Source organism: Charadrius vociferus, unplaced genomic scaffold, assembly GCF_000708025.1.
Source record: "Charadrius vociferus isolate BGI_N301 unplaced genomic scaffold, ASM70802v2 scaffold23, whole genome shotgun sequence".
In the NCBI taxonomy this organism is placed as follows: Eukaryota; Metazoa; Chordata; class Aves; order Charadriiformes; family Charadriidae; genus Charadrius; species Charadrius vociferus.
Genome location: NW_009647676.1, coordinates 1081739 through 1102045, shown reverse-complemented (window position 1 = coordinate 1102045; position 20307 = coordinate 1081739). Strand labels below are relative to the sequence as shown.

At 38.1% G+C, this 20307-nt stretch overlaps 1 protein-coding gene across 1 annotated transcript in view; it reads left to right on the top strand.

Annotated features, from left to right (window-relative positions):
* PRKDC (protein kinase, DNA-activated, catalytic polypeptide) overlaps positions 1-20307 on the top strand; it is an 85135-nt gene that overhangs the window by 711 nt on the left and 64117 nt on the right. Inside the window, exons 2-25 of the mRNA XM_009881122.1 lie at positions 598-659; positions 999-1075; positions 1185-1277; positions 2134-2208; positions 3154-3262; positions 4898-5010; positions 5683-5782; positions 6325-6380; positions 6472-6502; positions 7502-7659; positions 7883-8029; positions 9554-9718; positions 10571-10739; positions 11743-11792; positions 12404-12541; positions 12828-12977; positions 13429-13544; positions 13984-14143; positions 15668-15754; positions 16129-16248; positions 16613-16772; positions 17192-17298; positions 18340-18430; positions 19774-19937. Of these exons, the coding sequence (XP_009879424.1) occupies positions 598-659; positions 999-1075; positions 1185-1277; positions 2134-2208; positions 3154-3262; positions 4898-5010; positions 5683-5782; positions 6325-6380; positions 6472-6502; positions 7502-7659; positions 7883-8029; positions 9554-9718; positions 10571-10739; positions 11743-11792; positions 12404-12541; positions 12828-12977; positions 13429-13544; positions 13984-14143; positions 15668-15754; positions 16129-16248; positions 16613-16772; positions 17192-17298; positions 18340-18430; positions 19774-19937 (2698 nt within the window). The remainder of the gene's footprint in view (positions 1-597; positions 660-998; positions 1076-1184; positions 1278-2133; positions 2209-3153; positions 3263-4897; positions 5011-5682; positions 5783-6324; positions 6381-6471; positions 6503-7501; positions 7660-7882; positions 8030-9553; positions 9719-10570; positions 10740-11742; positions 11793-12403; positions 12542-12827; positions 12978-13428; positions 13545-13983; positions 14144-15667; positions 15755-16128; positions 16249-16612; positions 16773-17191; positions 17299-18339; positions 18431-19773; positions 19938-20307) is intronic.

Below are 20307 nucleotides of genomic sequence, written 5' to 3'. Positions count from 1 at the left end.
AGCTGAGGGGAGGGACGGGGTGGCCTTAGGAGCTCTGAACGAGGCTTGGGGCCGCCGTTGCCTCGCCGGTGTCTTTAAAACAGCGACTGCTCCAAACCCGTTGGAGTGGGTCCAGAGGAGGGCCACAAAGATGATCCGAGGGCTGGAGCACCTCTCCTGGGAGGAGAGGCTGAGAGAGTTGGGGTTGTTCAGCCTGGAGAAAAGAAGGCTTCGGGGAGATCTTATTGTGGCCTTCCAGTACCTAAAGGGGGCCTACAGGACAGCTGGGGACTCTTTATCAGGGAGTGCAGTGATAGGACAAGAGGTAACGGTTCTAAACTGAAAGAGAATAGATTTAGATTAGATATTGGGAAGAAATTATTTATTGTGAGGGTGGTGAGACACTGGAACAGGTTGCCCAGACAAGCTGTGGATGCCCCATCCCTGGAAGTGTTCAAGGCCAGGCTGGATGGGGCTTTGAGCAACCTGCTCTAGTGGAGGTTGGAACTAGATGATCTTCAAGGTCCCTTCCCCACTCTAACCATTCTATGATTCTGCTCCGTTTGGGGAGGGCTTGTTAATGTGAGGGGGACACACACCAGATCTCTGGTCCTGCAGGATAGCTCTGCTCTCCCTCCGTCAGTTCTTGATGCATGAGGGCTGCTGGCATGACGTAAAAGGTTGATTTCGGGAGAGGGATGGCCTCTTGTCCCAAATAATCATTCCCCTCGGTAAAAATACTTCGGTGCGTTCCCCTTTCTGCTGACCTGCCCCTGGGTTAGCTTTCCCTGAGCGGGGGCAGGCCCCTACACAAGGTCAGAGGCACAGGGCCTGGGCACAAGTCCACAGGGAGGTTAGAAGCACCCACGTTAAGTTGTGAGTTTTTCTGGTGACAAGCATCAGTCCCGTCCAAGGCGTTAAGGCACCTTTCTGCACAAGGTGACGGGCTCAGGGGTGTCCAGCCCTGCCTGCTCTAGAAAGGGAACCAACCGCCTGATGGTTTGTCTGCTTCCCCGCAGCGCTGCACCTGTCCCTGGTGTTTTCCCAAAAGCATGGCTTGCTGGTTTTCATCCATAAATCCCTGGGCATAGAGGAGGTAAGGTGGTAAATTTTAAAGAAATGTTGAGATAGTGCTGTATAAACAGCATGGTAGATTATACACATTAAAACTAAATACTGCTTTTTTGTTTTGTTTTACTTGTCAGTTTCGAGATTGCAGGGAAGAAGCATTGAAGTTTCTTTGTGTCTTTATGGAAAAAGTTGGTGACAAAGTTCATCCTTATGCCTGTAATATTAAGGTGGGTAAAGGAAAATTATTTCATTTATTATTATTATTATTATTACTATTTCTTTGCCAAATGGTTGAAACAATTCTGGTGGGTTTCATACCATAACAGATTCATAACTATCCTTCACCTCTCCCAGTCTGCTGTACCTATCTCTCATGTTCTTCTTAGACCTGAAATAACTTGGTTGACATAAAGTGTAATTAATACAACAGAGTAGTGTGGAATTGCTTCTTCAACTAGAGACTAATTTTATTAACTTCTCTTTATAGAAAATAATAGGTATTGATTTGGAAAATAAGTTATTGAAAATAATAGCTGTAACTTTCAATTTATACAGACTAAATTCATAGTTTAAGTGTAATACTTTAAATGTTTCTATAGGTGATGGTTAATTTTAAATACTGATTTTTAATTTTTTTTCCCTGCAAAGTTGTTACTTTTGCAATATATGCAGAAAATGGTGGAAACGACAATACCTCTAAAAATGAGTTTCCCTGAGTCTAGATTGCTGAATAATACTGCTTTGCATAGAAATGCTTGACTGTACCACTGCAGTCTCTAATATTGAATTAGTAGCTACGTATTGTAAGGAATGATAGTACAGAGGTGGAAAATTTGCTATGTGTGCCTTTTATTCCAGAAACTGCACTTTATTTGCTTGAGCTGGGATTTGTTATTATGTTAGACAGTGCTGCAGTTTTGTCAGTGAAACCACTTGCAGGACTGAATATTTTTATTGTTTTAGTCTTCTTTAAAAACCTTAAACTTGTTAGGAACAGGTACTTTAAAAAGGTAGATGAATGTTATCTTTTAATTCCCTTCTGTACTTTCAAGTATGATAATCTCCATATTCTTTCCTATCTAGCAAACTTGTATTAGTGTTTATACAAAAGAGAGAGCAGCAAAATGTAGAATCCCAGCTCTGGAACTTCTGATTAAGGTAAAATGCGTTTTCTAAATCTCTCTTGTTTCTAGAAAAAGTAGAAAGTCTGTTGTATTACTATAGTTGTGCTATATCATGTAGAAAATCTGTAGTCTCCAGTAGTGATAGTGTAATATTTAGGTGTTAGTAAGAGATATGTCTTAACAACAGATTGTCTTTTATATTCTTCCAGTAGGTTGCTCACATGTGAACATGTCACTCCGTCTGCTGGAGCAAGACGTGATTGTTTTGGGGGCAGTTGCAGATCTTTTCTCTCCCAGTGTATTATGGTTCTTTAAGGAGAAATTGTGCAGTTCATTTGTATTCTTACTTAGAAATACTATGTATTAATGTATAATATTATAATGTATTAGACACAGTATGTGGAAGGTGTGGAGGAGAAGGGCTTTTTTTCAGTTTTATTACTGCGTGAGACAGTAATTTCATACTATGCCTCCTTAGAATGCTTTAGACCCTTGTTTTGCGATGATTTTGCACCTGCTTAATTTCGTTTATGAGAAACAAAACTCCCTTCTGAGTTATTCTGAGTCATTTCTTCTGTGAATTGGATAGGCTTGATAGCAGCAGGGAGAGAAATACAATATGATAAAGGCTGCTGCAGATTTACTAAGCCTGTGCTCTTGTGGGGTTTTTACGTATGTGTGTGTATATATATAATTATACTATGTATAATTTTCATGTAGATGTTCTGTATATAATATGTATAATACACATTTTAAATCACTAATTTTATATTTGTACATACATAGGAAGGTAGTTTGTGGTAAAAGTAGATTTCATGCTAATACTCTTTCCTGGACCAGTCATCTTAAATCTCTTTCATTGAACAGCATACTTCAGCTGATGTTACACACATGAATTGTGGTTTTTATTTAGACCAAATAGGTTTGTGGTAGTGCTATTAACGAGTTTCCTAAATTTTCGTTCTTTTTAATGTCTTAGTTGCTCCAAAGTTTACGACGTTCCTGTCTGATGGAAGAAATGAAAGTTTCAGAGATATTTAATAAATTTTATGGGGAACTTGCCACAAAAAGTAGAATTCCTGATACAGGTAGGCTATAGGTTTTTTTTTTTTCTGTCAATGTCCTTTTGTTTTATTTACACTCAATTTTTGTTGGATTATACCCCATGGAAATGTGTAATTGTTATTCCCATGGCAAGTGTGTTTAAAAATGGTAGCTGTCATGTTTTAGAGCTTGCAAAATTTGTTCAGGTCCTGTGATCACGATCATGCAGTTAGCTGTTTCTTAGTAGACTTATATATAAGTATGAGTTAAGGTAGGAGAAATCATATACTTGAACTGAACGGTGGCAGTTCATACAGAATTTAAGTATAGTTCTGGATTAGGATTCCCAACATAAAAGAGGATTTGTATGTTTAATCTGTTATTATTAGTCCCTGAATGCCTAAATCCTGAAAGTAATTCCAGCTTTCTTGTCATTAACCAACGTAACTTTGCTAGACTCTTAGATTATTATTTTTTTTTGCCAGGTCCCTTGCTAACCTGGTGTAGCTGAACCTTTGAAGTTACTCTTATACCTGTTTTATAACTATACACACGCATACCCCTGTAACTTTGGGCCTTAAGAGCAGTCCTGGTAGTTCCAGTGGGTGGTCTTATCAAAAGCAGAGGCTGCCCATCCCTGCCAGAATTCATGTAAACCCCAGCTCATTTGCTAAAGCTTTTTGTAACCTTCTTCCAACCCTGGCCAGTTTTGTCCTCAGAGCTGCAGTTTTCGCGTGATAGTTCCTGCATTGGTCATGCCTAACGTGAGCTCATCAGTTCTTGCCTCGCCTGATTAATTCTTTTTATGATGTTAAGCACATTAATGTGAGCTCTGGTTTGATTGTCTTGGGCTAGTTATAGCAGAAATCTTCTCTGGGCAGGTCTAGCCCTCACAGAACTTGCTGTGCTTGCGTTAGAACCCTTGAGTCTGAACTCAAGCCGAGAAACTTGTGCTAGCTGTTGGCCTTAACCCTGCTGGTAATTAAAAGACCCAGCATGACCTCAAGGCCAGCAGCAAACTTGGTTTGGTGTAAATGCTTCCTCAGTGACTATGGCCTTTATTAATCAGTTTGCTAAGCCACGTTGTAAAAGAGTAAATGTGTTTAACTTACTAATACTGGAGGAAGATGCGTCTCACATCGTGGCAGGTAGATAGATATGCGTTTGTATGTATGTACATCATAAAGAGCTGTCTTTCCCGCATGCTAATCACCAATTAAAATTAAACCACATGGGATGGTGTCCAGGGATGGGGTTAATTTCCCCAAGGAGCCGGCAGGGGGTGGGTATTCCATCCCAGGTGACCCGTGCCCAGGCTATAAGAGGCGGTAGCCGGGGAGAGGAGAGCAGTTGCCACTCGGGGGTGGGCTGTGATGGAGCGGGTCCTGTCAGTGCACAATCGCGTCTTCATATCCCTTTATCGATGTTACTGTTTTGTTTTCATCTTCCCTTTCGCCGTTCTGTTAAATTGCGCTATTTTAACCCACGAGTTTTGCCCTGTCCATTTTTTTCCCACGGCTGTGGGAGTGGAGCGAGCGGCTGCGTGGTTCTTGGTGGCTGACTGAGGCCAAACCAGACAGATGGGTTCTCATGGTTGCAAGTTACATAGGCATTGCAATGGAAATGTCAAAATAGTGATTTTGGTAATTAATATTTAATAATATTAAATTACTTTCTAGTACTGGAGAAGATTTATGAGCTTTTGGGAGTTTTGGGAGAGGTCCAGCCTAGTGACATGATTAACAACTCTGAAAAACTATTCCGAGCTTATTTGGGAGAGCTTAAAACACAGGTATGATTGGAATTTCTTTTCTGACTCTTGGACTGGTTTGTTGGTGTTTTTTTCCTTTGATGTGTGTAGCACTGTATATTGGAATACTGTTGTAACTAGTACAATTTGTAGGGATCTAACTGGACAATCATAAATGCTTCCTTAAGTTTGTGTTCTCTGGTTCTGAGAAGCTTTCAAAGTAACAATTCAAGACCAATAGTGACAACAAATTAACCAATTTACTGTGAGAAAAGATGGCATGCTGTGATCATTGCAGTAGTGCCCCAAAAAAGTTATATTACCACACACTGGTAGTTTCTGATTTGGTCTCTACTAGCTGCAAAGTCCTTGCACTTGAGGTAACAGTTCAGCTGAACTTTGCTTTCCTGTACCCTGCACTTTTAAGACATTAGTGTGTGCAACTTAAGTTTTGCTATGGTTGGTTTTGTTGCATTGTATTACATGCTTTTCAAAGGATTTCTTATGCTTCTGTGGTTAAATTCCCTGCCAAATGATATGAAACTTCCAAGTAGGAGATGTTTCTGTGGACTTGTGTTCACAGACGTGGGTGCTGACATAACTGTATTAAGTTGGAATATGTGATTTTATCTACACTTCTACGAACTGCAAAGCCTCGGTGTGAATTTATCTTAGCTTAAGCATAGTATTTTTTTCAATTCCAACTTTTTTTAGATGACATCAGCTACAAGGGGACCCAAGCTACCTGTTGTAGTAGGATGTCTGAGGGGACTGGGTGCACTCATGTACAACTTTACCAAATCTGTGGATGAAGGTATGTACTTTTTCTATGTGATAGACAGTTACACAATTTGATATATCTTGATTATTATACAGCCAGCAAGCAGCACCGTTTCTTGCTGTGAACTCAGAATCAAAATTTCCCTGTTGGTAGATGGTTTATGCAAAACTAAGGTCCGTCCAGCTACATGGTCCTTGTAGTCTGTCTTTGTGTGGAGTGGCTTCATCAGTGTGTTTCTGTATGTCAGTGTTTGAAGTGCTATTTTCTAATCAGAGATTGGGCAACTGTGAGAGCCACATTGAAGCTGGAACATGTTTTATACAGAGATGTGTTTCCCGTAGAAGAGACATGTTGGTTAAAATATGGGTGTTCAGAAAAGTCAGTGAATATAGATGTACAGTTTTTTTTCAAATTTAAGAGTATTTCAGGAAAAAGCGTCTCTGCCTCGTAAAATGAGACATGTAAGGTGTTCCAATATTGCTTCTTCGTACCAAGCTTTGGATAAAAATATCTTTGTCCTCACACTACCTCTTGTGTGTCAATAGTGAAACACTCATTATTGGATTGTTTCACAGATCCTCAGACTGCAAAGGAGATTTTTGATTTTGCAATGAAGGCAATCAACCCACAGGTAAATCTGCCATGTGGTAATTGTTCCGCATGAATGAATTAGCCCTGATGAAGAATAAATCACATATGACAAACCTTTTCTGGTATTACAGGTTGATCAGAAGCGATACGCAGTACATCTAGGTAAGACTGTAAATTGTTTCAATTGGTGCTGTGGTGGATACCGTTCATACAATGGTGTTTTCTGTTTGGAGTTGTTTATTCTCTACTGGCTGTCTTCAGTCTTCTGAGCTGATTGGGCAAAGCTGGTGTACTTTAAGTTGGAATCTAAAGAATTAAGCATGTATTTGGTTAAACTAGGCAAGGTCTAATCAGCTTCTGAACAGCAGTGTTACACTTGATGCCATTTGTCCCTCTGGAGTAGTACAAAACCCTGGTATGAGAAGGGAATCATGGTAGGAGTAAAAATAAGAGGAATGTAGCAAATTAGGAGAAAAGAGAAGACGGTGGATTGGGTTAAAGGAAAAAAATAGAGAGGGGGAATTTCACTGGAAGGAGGAGGAGGAAATTTTGAACAAATAAGTTCGTGAAAAGAATGAGAAGTTGGCCTCTGAAATGTGAGTGGCTTTTGCAGAAATTGCAAAAATGCTAGGTTTGGGTAGTAGGCTCATGGCAACTGTGAAGGGTAAAACCCTCTTTAAAGATAGTCTGCAAAAAGAAAATGATTAGGGATCTTGACATTTCATTTATGCTTATATGTGGGATTGTGAAATTACCTATGTTCTTAACTTTTTATTTGTCTGCATCACAGTTTGGTGGAGGAAGGTACTTGGGCATATGTCCACAGAAATCAAATCTTTGTGAACTGTGCGATTGAGTATTTTTATTAGTAACCAGTAGAATCCCTTTCTTTTTCACTGTTAATGTAAATTACTTCAGAACACAGCTGGGTTTTCCATGATGGCATACGTCAAAAAATAGAATTTTGGAGGGTTGTTTTTATGCGCAAGTTCTTAATATTTCGATATCGATACTGTAATGGCTGGAAGAAAACATTTTATACCCTCCAGTCTTGGTACATATACTTACCTAAAGTCCTAACGTGTGCTTTTATAGTCTAGTCTGGTTTTGGAAAATGTAATATAAGTCTGGGTTTTAATGAGAATTGTTTTTAAATTGCAGCTGGTTTACAGTTGTTCAGCTGGCACGCTGCTCAGTTTGGTACCTTACTCCTGGACAACTATGTCTCCCTCTTTGAAGCAATGTGTAAATGGTGTGGCCACACAAACCAGGAGCTGAAGAAAATGGGTCATTCTGCACTAGATTCATTCCTTAAGCAGGTATTGTAACTTCACTGGGATCTCTGAGACTAAAGCAAAGCCAAATTTCTTGAAATAGTGGGAATATTGGGTGCTTGGAATTTCAGTGAATCTGTTTGATAAATAATTATTTTGTTTGAAATGCTTGATATTACAAGCTAGGTATCTTTTAAGACCTACTGTAACTTTTTGTGGCTTTTTTCATGTTTCTTGAAATGCTGAAATTTTTGTATCTTCTTTACAGATTTCTTTGATGGTAGCTAAGGATGCAGAGCTACACAAGAGCAAGTTGCAGTTCTTCATGGAGCAGTTCTATGGAATCATCAGAAGAATGGATTCAAGCAGCAAAGAGTTGTCCATTGCCATTCGTGGATATGGGCTTTTTGCAGCAGTATGTGCAGGAAACTTATTCTGATAAAGCAGCATACTGAATGGGTTTAAAGCTAGGATTCATACGCCATTCATTTAACAGTTTTACACAGCTTGTTTCTGGATTAAGTGTTGAACTTAATTAGATACACTGTAAAGTATATTGTGGTTGAAAATTATTGAAACACATACTGATTTTACTAGGAACACTTGCAGGGTTGAGTTACTTCTGCTTGTGCACCAGTTCTGAAATGGAAAAAAAGGGGCTTCATGTACAGCTGCCGCAAAACTTAAGGATATAATTGCTTAGGTACAGCAATACTTTGTTAGTGCTGTCTGCATTTAGATGGTAGAATCCAGGCCATCTTTGCTCTGGAAGCAGTTTGGATAGGTTTCCTGCAGAGCGGGAATCAGAACAGCCAAAATGTACGACTGACTGAAGGACACTAGGTTGTAATTTGTGAAACAAGTGCAAATTAAGAAAAAAAAACACAACAAAACAAAACCCAAACAACATGAAACCATGCTTATATATGTATGTGGAGGTGGAGGGCAGGTATGTTTTCAGGAAGCACCATTAAGAACGTCAAGCATCAGATGGTCGGTTGCGAGGAAGCAGAGTCTTGGTGCTACTGCAAATAGTGACCTTAGCCAGAACACAAGTTCAGTGATTGATTTAGTTTCAAGGCAGAATATTTCTTTTTACTGTCTAATCGCTAACATAATTATAAAGTAATATTTGTAGTGCTACAGATGATAAATGGATAGTCTTAATTTTGTCAGCATGTTTTTAGGCAGACCAGATTCAACCTTTAGCCTAACTCTTGTATTCTGTGATTGCCTAACTCAGTCCATTCGTTTTCCATGGTCAGTTCCCTATTGGAGTTCTTGCCTGTGACCTGGTTCCTAGTTCCTTTTCCACAAAGACTGCTTTTTGATCTAGTTCATGCTAAATACTGTGATTTACAAGTCATTCTATAGAAATCCATATGCATTATTAAATACCCTCTAGTACTGTTTGGAATGCTTTCTGGTTGTTCATTAGTTTAAGAGTAGTCCTTATCCTCTGTGCAGATCCCAGCACAATAAAAGTTCAGAATTTGGGCTGCTGGGTTAAATGTTAAACAGTAGTAGCCTGTGAATGGTAATTGGTTAAGCCACATTAAGGTAAGCCACGTGGTACTTTAATGCAGCTAGGTCAAAGTATGAGTAATAGCATCCATAATGCCATATTTAAGATATTTACAGCAAGACTCCATGCTTTTCAAGCTAGATTTGATGTCTAGTCACTGAAAGGTCAAGTACTCTTACAGTAAAATTACGCTGCATCAGTTAACTATTATTTTAGTTCATTGCAGGTACCACTTTTCTCATACATGTACCAGGTAGAATACTTAGTTTATTCAGATGTATTGAGGTCCTGGAAAAACTTCAGATTATTCTTATTATGATTCAGTGAAGACTTGGGTGGGGTTTTAGTGCTACAGAATACATTTGCTTGACTGTACAAAGTTGCTAAATCAGTCTTTTATTTTCTCTTTGTAAGCCCTGTAAAGCTATACATTCTAAGGATGTTGATGATATGTATGTTGAGCTCCTTCAGCGTTGTAAGCAAATGTACCTCACAGAAGCAGAAACAATAGATGACCATCTGTACCAGCTACCAAGTTTCCTCCAGTCCATCGCAAGTGTGATATTCCATATAGATACAGTAAGTGGAGTATTTAAGTACCCGTCAATTTTTTTTTTATGCAGCTACGGATGTATAAGGAGGTAGTAGGTGTGAACTTACCTGTGATAGAAGGTGTTTCTTTATCTGAAATATGATGAAATTTAGCTCCTCGGGGATGGGAAGAATATCGGGAGAATGCTTTATTGGATTTTATTTGAATAAAGAAAATGCACGGAATATACTACGTAAAATACTACAGTGCATTGTAATGAAACCCATGATAGCCAAATGCAAATAGATTCTTATTTATTTTAGGCAAAGCTATTTATTTGGACTTAGCCTTACCCTTCTCTTTATGTGATTTATATCACTCTATTACTGCTTTTTCTTTTGGTACTGATACTTAGTATGTTCTCTGAGGCTGATACTTTGGTTTTCCTCTGATGCTATGCTGTCTGTGTTCTAACGAGGGCTTTTTGGGGCCTAACTGGAGCTGGGAAGTAAGGTTGGGGCAGAGAATAGACTTTCACTTACATTCTGTATTCAGATTGTTAAGAATGAACAGATTATACTGCTGTGTTATTATTTAATTGAATTGGTACTTTTCTAATAAGCTTAAGACTGGTTCCACTGAAGCACGTTCAGGAGCTACTTTCCATAATGTGTTCCAGGAAACTTTCTTATTCTGTTCGTTTTGTTTGGGTTTTTTGGGTTTGTTTATATCTAAGATGAATTCACTTGCTAAGTCTTTTATTTTTCTCAGAGCAGGTCATGATGTAAACTCTTATAACAAAATATCTTGCTGAAGTAATTTAGCATAATTCTTCACATTGATACTGAGTTATAATCATTGTCCTTGCATGATGGGTGTTTTGTTTGTATATTTTCTAGATTCCTGAAGTGTACACTCCCGTTCTTGAACATCTAGTTGTGCTGCAGATCAATAGCTTTCCACAATACAGTGAAAAAATGCAGTTAGTCTGTTGCAGATCTATAGTAAAGATATTTTTAGCCCTCTCAGGAAAAGGTCCAGTTCTCTGGAGTTTTATTAGCACTGTGGGTGAGTCTGTGATACTAACTTTGTTGTGGTTTTTGGGGGGTTGTGTGTTTTTGGTTTGGATTTTTTTTTTTCTTAGATTTATTAACTGGTTCTAAGAGAGATGTGTGGAATAGCCATTTGGGATCAAAAATGAGGGGTTTCCCATCCTCGAATAATCGAGATTTAGGCTATCCAACTGTTTTGGATAGCAGAGTGGCTATCATCAAGGGCAGGAGAATATATTTTTGTGGTAATCTGCTTAAACATAAACCTCATGTTCCTGCTCTGAAGGATTGTGGGGAGAAGGGGATTTCACAGAAAGCTGTATAGAAATCTGTTCAGTCACCCCTACAAAAGATCACAGAAAGTAGGGTGAGTGTCATCTGTATTAGAAAGGCAATCTTTTTATGCTCTGAAACTTGTACATAATAAAAATGAAAATTCCAAATATGCAGTTAGTCAGAGACAGTCCTGCAAATGTAAAAGTGAATGTGTCAGTGTTGGTAGCTGACAATTCTAGTAGCTTCCAGTATGCTGACATTTCATTATAAAAAATACAATTATTTTTAACTTCTTTCTATTATTTACGGTGGCTTTTCTCTATTGCTGTGGTGTTTTCGTTATTTTTCATGTTCTTGGTTTGGGATGGCACTCAAGCACCATGTTGGAATGGAGATCCTAAGTTCGTGTCTGAGAGTCATTGGGAGTTGTTGGCTTTTTCAGTGTGGGCATTATGGGCAATGCCTTGGTCATCACTTCCTTTAGACTCAGAAAAAAGTCAAAGCAGTATTGAGGAAAATGTAGTAAGAAGCAAGTTCAAAATTGGTTCCCTGTGAAACATCCTAGAGTTATGGCTCTGGTTTTGGCTATATTTGTCCTTAAAGAACAAGTGTTCTTTTGCCTCTCCCTAATCATGACAGAATACAGAAAATAGAAGGCAGATTTAATTAATTGCTAACATATTGAGTGATATGGATGCTGTGCCTTTTTAAGTCTGTTCAGGCAATTATTTTTTTTGTTTCAGTGCATCAGGGATTAATCAGAATCTTCTCCAAGCCAATCATGTTTTCGAAGGTAAAAAAACCCTGTTTAAGCGTATTTATTTCATCTGGATTCCTAGAGTATACATTTCAGTTCTTTAAGATCTAGTCCAGTAGACAGAGCAAGGCCCAAAGAAGCAAAAAAAGTACCATCCATTTTGAATAGTGGCTCAGTTGTTGTTGGTGTCTGGTCCCTACATCTGCTCAGCATAATGAGGACGTGCCTCTTGTGCCAAAAGAAAAAAAATAATGGGAAATAGACTTTTGTTCTCTGCAGTTCTTGTTTGCTCAGGTTGTCTGTGACAAAGTAGGTTGTACTTGAGGTCATTTAGCTTTCTTCCAGGTTAACCAATTTTATACACTTCAAAAGTTTTACTGAATATTTGTGTTAAGGGAGAACTTTAAAGCTTTTTAATCCTGTGCAGCAGGATAACTATGGAGTTTCTCAAATAACTGACCACTGGAAGGAGGAAAGCTTCAGAGATTTTTGAAAGGACCTAGTTGTTCTGTGCTCTTTTCCAATTGGTTAAATGAGAAAGCTAAACCTTTCCTGTTTCTGCCTGCAGAAATAGTTTCATATTGTGTTTTGGCTTGAGTCAGGTAGGTATATATGCAGTGTTTTTGAAAAATACTGTGTTCTTTCAGGATTTTTTTAGAAAAGAAACTTCTGGATCGGAAGACTTACGTGAAGCTGCAGGAGTTGGGACAGGGAGATGGAAAGTACCAACATATAAGGACTATCTGAATCTCTTCAGAAGTCTACTGAACTGTGACACAATGAAGGTAAAAGCATAGTTAATGTGGAAATACAAAAGAAAAAGTAATCCTCAGTCTTATCACTGCTTTTCTAACCCTAGACTTTTTTGTAATGTCATGCTGTAAAAGAGCTGTTTCTTGGATTTAGTTGGATTTTGTGGCTAATAAATTAATTAAACAGGAGGGAATTTAGGTTTCCATATCTGAGGTATGTCTAAAGCCGAATTCTCTCAATCATTCAAATCTTGGTTTGTGAACTCAAGAAGTAATTCTCATTGGTGTTTTGAAATGTGAACTTTTTCTTCCTACAAAGGAATGTGTTTTTGAAGATGAAAACTTTCTTACTGCAAATTCACCACTGCAGTCTCTGAATCGCTTGCTCTATGATGAACTTATAAAATCTGTTTTGAAGATTATTGAGAAGTTGGACCTGACTGTTCAGAAACTGGATGTTAATGAACAGGTGAGACCTGATGACTTGTCCATTAATTTCTGCTGTTACAGAGGAACCAAAATCACATTCCCTGTTTTGTTTTCATTATGCTTAGATACCTCCTTATAGTGTCCTTGAAGTAACATCCATACTAGTCAAAATGTTTGACTTTATATTTCTGGATATTGCATTGCAGCGTTAGGAGATGAGAACATCAGAATCGGAAGAAGTTCATAGAATCTGTAATGCCAACTCTGGCACTTAGTAGTTTTCATTTTTCTAGTAGCTTTTTCCTTATGACCAAGCATCCCATATTACTTCTTTGAATTATTGATGTGTCAATTATTAGTCATTTGTCTGTGTCAGACTAGCTGGTAGCAGCTAGAAAAAGAAGAGGAGACTCTGTTTATCTGGAAAGAAGGTCTAAATGCTTTCTGTGTTGTCACAGATCCAACCTTCTTGCTTCAATATTTATTTTCAGGATGAAAATGAAACGGACAGTGCTTTGGTTGGGCCTACTTCTGACCCTGCTTCAAACCTTCAGCCAACAAAGCCAACAGACTTTATCGCCTTTATAAATCTAGTGGAATTCTGCAGGTATTAATATATTTTTATGTAGTTTGGAAGTTACAAAATGGTTGGAAGAAGTTTAAAGTGAGATTTACTTAAGGTGCCTGTTTCCGACTTATGACGATATACTGTATTTCAAAATGCACAGGGTGATTAGCAGGGACACAGTAAGTGCGTTTCAGACATCTGAGTCATAGGTAAAAACATACTAGCTCATCAGCTCAGTTTTTAAAGAGTACGGGAAACAAGTAGTTCATTATTTAGATGTAACTGTCTTTCAGTATATGTTGTAACTTCTAGTATTATACTGGCCATATTCCCTCATTGTCTTTGGAGCTGCTCTGTTAGAGCAATACTTCTCTTTCTTGTACTCACTTGAAAGTTTGAAGAAAAAAAAAAACAAACAATCAAATATTCTATTCAGTTTCTTCCCCTCCCCCGTATGTTTTCTGTGCATCTGTTTTAGAGAGATACTTCCGGAGAAGCATGTTGAATACTTTCACCCTTGGGTATATTCCTTTGGTTATGAGCTTGTTATACATTCAACAAGACTACCTCTTATTAGTGGATTCTACAAGCTGCTTTCTGTTACAATGAAAATTGCCAAGAAAATAAAATACTTCGAGGTGAGATCTCTTTTCCCAATGGAGGGGTAACAAGTTGTATTAACGATGATGCAGTTCTTATCTCTAGTCTTTTATGCACTATGGTAAAGAGTTCATTGAAACTATTACCAAGTTGTTTCAAATGTTCGTAGCATCCTATACCCCCACAGTTAAAAGCACATAGACAATCAACATTTAGACTAGAAGCCAAGTTTCTGAAGAGACACCATCCGTGTGTAATGCTCTTGCCAAAATCCTGAGCTGAGTAAACAGAGGGATAGGAACCCTTGCAGTGCAGGCGGTACAGAAGATAGCTTGGATATCAGAAACAATTTAGCCAGAACAGCAAAGACACATATGGGTTAATTACTCAGCTTCTGGGGTATACTTGTATTCCACTCACCGATTTCCCCAGGAAATAGGATGCTGTGTTGATGTATGAGCCATTTGCGGTAGGGAAGCTATTGTAAAGTGGCGGTGCTTCATCCCATCGTGTGTGTAGCCCATCACGGAGCCCAGAACTGTCCCTGCCACTGCAAATTTGGGGACTTACTGGTGTAGATGGTTGTACTGTGGGTGCTGTTGCAAACTGCATTTTTCTTATTCCGCCAGCATTCTTGCCACATGGACATCCACTGTTAGGGGTTTTTTCTTTGTTTCATGGTTTGTTAGATGGGAGATGTCGTGGTTTCAGCTGGGATGAAGTTGACTTTCTTGCTAGCAGCTGATATAGTGCTATGTTTTGGATTTGGGATTAAAATAGTGTTGGTAAAACACTGTTATTTCATTTTTGATGTTAAGCAATCAAGGCCTTTTCTGCTTCTCGCACCGCCCTGCTGGTGAGCAAGCTGGGACGGCACAAGAAGCTGGGAGGGGACACATCCAGGACAGCTGACCCCAACTGACCAAAGGGCTATTCCATACTATGTGATATCATGCTCAGTATTTAAAGCTGGGGGAAATAAGAAGGAAGGGGGCACATTCGTAGTTACTGCGCTTGGCTTCCCAAGTAACAGTTATGCGTGATGTAGCCCTGCTTTCCTGGGGATGGCTGAACACCTGCCTGCCCGTGGGAAGCAGTGAATGAATTGTCTTGCTTTGCATGCGTGCGTGACTCTTGCTCTACCTATTAAACTGTCTTTATCTCAACCCATAGTTTTTTTTTCTCACTTCTACTCCTCTGAATCTCTCCCCCCATCCCAACTGGGGAGGGTGAGCAAGAGGCTGTGTGGTCTTAGTTGCTGGCTGGGGTTAAACCATGACAGAGGACAAGGAGAAAATTAAGCCATTGAAAAGTTGTTTTTCTGTCCTATGTATCTTGTTTATTTGGGTTATACTGAGTGTATTGCAAAAAGTTGACCCTCAATGCACAGTATTAATGTTAGTTTCTAAGCTTTGAGAGAACAACCCTACATTTCAAGTTTTCACCAGTACCAGTTTCATATTGGACAGTGATGTATATATTTTGAGTTGAACTTATGCTTCATATTGGTACTGTGTATTACATTTTTTTAGTACTGTTGACTTGTGTTTTCTGTTTGTTAGGGTGTCAGTCCAAGGAGTCTCAAAAAGTGTCCTGAAGACCCAGAAAAGAGGTCTTGCTTTGCCCTGTTTGTAAAGTTTGGAAAAGAGGTAAGTGATTTTGCTGGCTATCTTTCTTAGTTTGAATATAAACATACATGACTCAAGCAAAATTATATCTGCTGAGAAATCTTACATATATGATAGAAATAATCCAGCTCTGAATTATGCAACGTAGTGGGGGTTTAAGATCTTTTTCTGTCTGTTTTTTACTTAATGTCAGAAGAGGTGTATTGGTCACCTATTCATGTACAACTGAGAAATAGCTGTATAATTGTCCGTTAAATACATTGTGGTGACTGTCTACAGGTGAATGAGATTCTAGTATTGGTTTTGAGTTGTTTATTTTACATGGATATTGATATAGCTAAATCAAGTTCTTAAAACATTTATGATTGTTCTTGGCCTATTTATCTGAATTTTAGGTTGCAGCAAAAATGAAACAATATAAGGATGAATTGTTGGCATCCTGTCTGAATTTTTTGCTCTCTTTACCACATGACATCGTCATGCTTGATATCAAAGCTTATATTCCTGCACTGCAGGTGGGTCAAAGTGATGTACAGCTAACACTTTTTTTTTCCTGAAACACGTATGAAAATTCTGGAGCAAAGTTAGTATCCTCTGGAGCAAGTCTTCAGTGAGATAAAAGTCAAGTCATTTGTATTCTTGGATAAACAAGTAAATTGTCAGAGTTTGCTTTTGCACTAAGCTGACTCTGTTAGTGCTTGTGTTGCAATACAATATATATCCTGTGCTGATCTTGAGTGAGATGTTAAGCACACAAAAGTTACTAAAAAGGAATATGTACAGTATGCTAAAAGCTTTCAAATACCCGGGGGGGGTTTACCTTTAAATAATGGTAGTCAATAAAAATGAAAGACTGATAATTTTGTATTTGACACGTAGAATGCATTTAAGCTGGGTCTTAGCTGTACCCCAATGGCTGATCTGGGACTGGATGCTTTGGAAGACTGGTCAGCTCACATCCCCAGACATATAATACAACCTCACTACAAGGATGTTCTGCCTCTTCTTGATGGTTATTTGAAAAATTCTACATCTACAGGTATGTACAGGCAAAAAAAATCTAGTCTTGAGGGAGAGGAAAATAATTTTTATGTAGTTATGCCTAGAGATACAGATGTGACGTACTTTTTGTCTATATTGTGGGTTTTCCTGTGTTTGGAACAATGTAACTTCTCTCACACTCCAAAATTTACCTTTTTCTTAAACTAGGATTTGTTTGGTGCTGCTGAACAATGACTAATCGTAGCCATTTTATATGCCACTGCTCTGTGATTTGTCCTTCGTATCCTTAAATCAGCTCAGTTTTCACTAATAAGGACTTGTATTGCTTAATAAAGATTTTAAATGAAATAATAATTGTCACAAAACCAGGGTGGGTTTTTTAAGGAAATTATAAGTAGGTGCATGAGGTGCAGGTACAATAAACTAATATTAATATTCATGTTTTCTGTTCATCAGCTGAATCCCAGAATAACTGGGAAGTAAAGAAACTTTCTCGAGCAGCCCAGAAGGGGTTTAATAAAGTTGTGATACAGCGTTTAAGAAAAGCAAAGACTTTTTCATTGGTAAGAACACTGTTTCTTTTTAGAGTTAAATGAGGTTTAATCACTTCCCACTATTTCTCTTCCTTTCTTGTATATGTACTTTTTTTCTGAGGGTTATTTCTACTCAAGATCAGTTCAGTGAATCTCATTCTACAGCATGGCTCGAAAAGCCATTACATCAGCACAGCTGGAAAGGTGTCATATTCTAGGGTGAGAATTGGAATGAAGCCGGGAAAAAGAACTGAAGAAGTCCCGTAAGTTAACATCATTGCTAGACTGACATATTATGGAAACAAAAATTTAACTCCTACATCTTAAGTCAAGTCCCCGCTTAGCAGTGGTGCAGTGTACAAATACCATTTTGTGAATGTGTAATTATGGGGTTTTTTATTATCTTGTGTATAGGTTCATAGGCTTAGAAGTCAAACATACTGTTTATTTTGACCAGTGGCTTCTCAAGTATCTCAAAACAAGTGTAGTTTTATTTGTATATTCCAGTGCGCAAACTAACTCGCAATAAACTACTTTTTAGGTGTGAAACTAGTAGTTACGTGCATATACATATAAAAAGATCTCTTTCCAACCTAGTGGTCATCAAATAAAATGAGTACATTTTACATTCCATACAGGCTGCTTATGAAAATCATTTGGCTGCTTACATATAGATACAGGATCTAGACTTTAAGTTCTTGGATTAAAGCAAATGAAGAGTAATTTTTACTTCGTATTTCTTTCCACTTTTCAGACTATTGTGTTATTCTGTAGGTACGTGTTATCTGTGATGAAAAATTTTAACCTTTACTTGAGAAATGGCAATTGAAAACCCTTAAAATATGGTGAAAATGCTTTCCAGTCTTCCCCTCTTTTGCTCATTGAAGCAAAACTGTTCTCGTTTGATGCAGTTCTTCCCCACAGGTTCTTCATTTTATTTTCTTCATCCGTTTATTAATAAGAATCATAAAACTTTCATTTACTACATAAACCAAGTTACTTCTGTGTAGAAGTTACCTCTATATAGAAGTAACTCTTCCTTCACTAATATAAATCTGTTGAATTATTTAGGATGACAGTCCCTCCTTGGAAGCAGTAAGGACTAGAGTGGCACGCCTTCTTGGATCTTTGGGAGGGCAGATCAACCACAACTTAATTACAGGTGAGTGTCCTGTCAGTAAATAAAAATATTTACATGCCTCTGCTGTCTCTCTTGAAAGTTGATTTCAATGAGGTCTTGACATCACTTTATGAGAATGCATGAGCTTTTCAAGGAAAGCTGTTTTTTTCTTGCTCTTGTTTAAAGCAAAGTTGCTTTTATTCAGTTCTGGAGTTTAGCAGAGCAAAGTATTCACTAACCTACTATGGAATGCAGGAATTGTGTAGAAAACTTCCATTAAAGGCAAAAAATTACATGCACCTGTGCATATGGTCTTATTTATTGCCCCCCTTTTCCCTCTGGCTGCAAAGCCATTTTAAAACTTTGCCCCAGTTTGTAAATCTTCAGAACTTGCTTCCACCTTTTTACCACAATTCTCACTTAATCCAGTCTTGCAGAACTTCTAAGTCTCAGCGAGCTTACTTCTTCATTTGTGAGTTTGAAGTGCTCCATGCCTTTAGTATGGCCAGGTAGTAATGCTCCATTTGAGTGCATCCTCAAAAAAAAAAAAAAGTTTCTGCTCTTCTCTGTTCAGCTTTATAATTTAATTATTAAATATCATGAAATCTAATTAAAACAAATATGGAAAAGTATAGTGTAAATACCTGGCCATGAGTTTTAAGGGATAAAATCAGTCCAAAATTTAGTCTAAAAACTAATCTAGTTGTATAGAAGTTTTGTTCCTTTGTTTTAGTGCTTAGATTTGTTTTATTCTGCCTTCACAATCAATTTTCTTTCTGCCAAGTACTTCTCTGTTGCTTATTCAGAAGTACTGTGGGAAGGTAGCATTTTTCCCTGGAAGTTAAACACAAAGCATGGTCAGACTTTTTTCACCAAATTAACAAATACAGGAATGTAGGGAGAGAAGGGAGTAAATATGGCAGTTTTCCTTGGAGGATATATCCATAAATGTAGTTGTTTTCTGTGCAACTGCAGGAGTCTGTGTTGGATCTTCTTGTCTGGTCTGATCTTCAAAAGTTGTTCGTAGTAGTAGAAGACAAAAGTTGTCTTATTGGACATCTTAAAGAAGTATTTTAAATCAAGTGTGATTCAGTGTCTTCTGGGTTTATAATTGTCTCCAAACTTACCTATATTGAAATTGGAGGCTGCTGTGACTGTCTCCTGGAATGCTGGCTGCAATTATTTTTTCCATGTGGTGGCTAAACCAGCCTTCTAACGTACTTCTGGTACGTGTAACATCCAGTAATGTATGAAGTATTGAAATTTTATGATAATCTAAATGAACTTGAAAGGTCACAGATTTTTGAGTAAGCTATGGAAATGCTTGCTCTATGTATATTATAGAAAGCTTATTTTTTTGTTCTGATCTTTTTCAAATGCATTAGCTACCTCTGCAGAAGACATGATGAAGAAATGTGTATCCTGGGACACTGAGAAGCGTCTGAGCTTTGCTGTACCATTTGCAGATATGAAGCCTGTCATCTACTTGGATTTATTCTTGCCTCGTGTGACTGAACTGGCTCTTTCTGCAAGTGACAGACAAACAAAAGTATTTAAATTTTTTTTATGCTAGCTGATAAATACTGCATAAAATAATGTCTTCCTTGTTAAGAAAGGCGTGTTTTAATTAATTACTTTGGTGCTCTTTCATGATGTTATTATTTTGTCATTAAAAAAAACTAAAGAGCAGAAGTTTCTACAAGCTCTGTCAGACACCGTTGTGCTTTGAGAATTAGACATAACATAAAAATGAAAAATTTAAGCTACTTGATCTACATTGTTGTTTGGCCTCCCTCTCATGCCTAGCCTATGAGCTTGTGGGCCCAGTCCAGCAGAGCGCTTAAGCAAATATTTTGCTGCTTTGCTGCTTTGCTGGATTGGTATCCAGAAACAGCCCGGAACAGAGGTATCCTTGAACA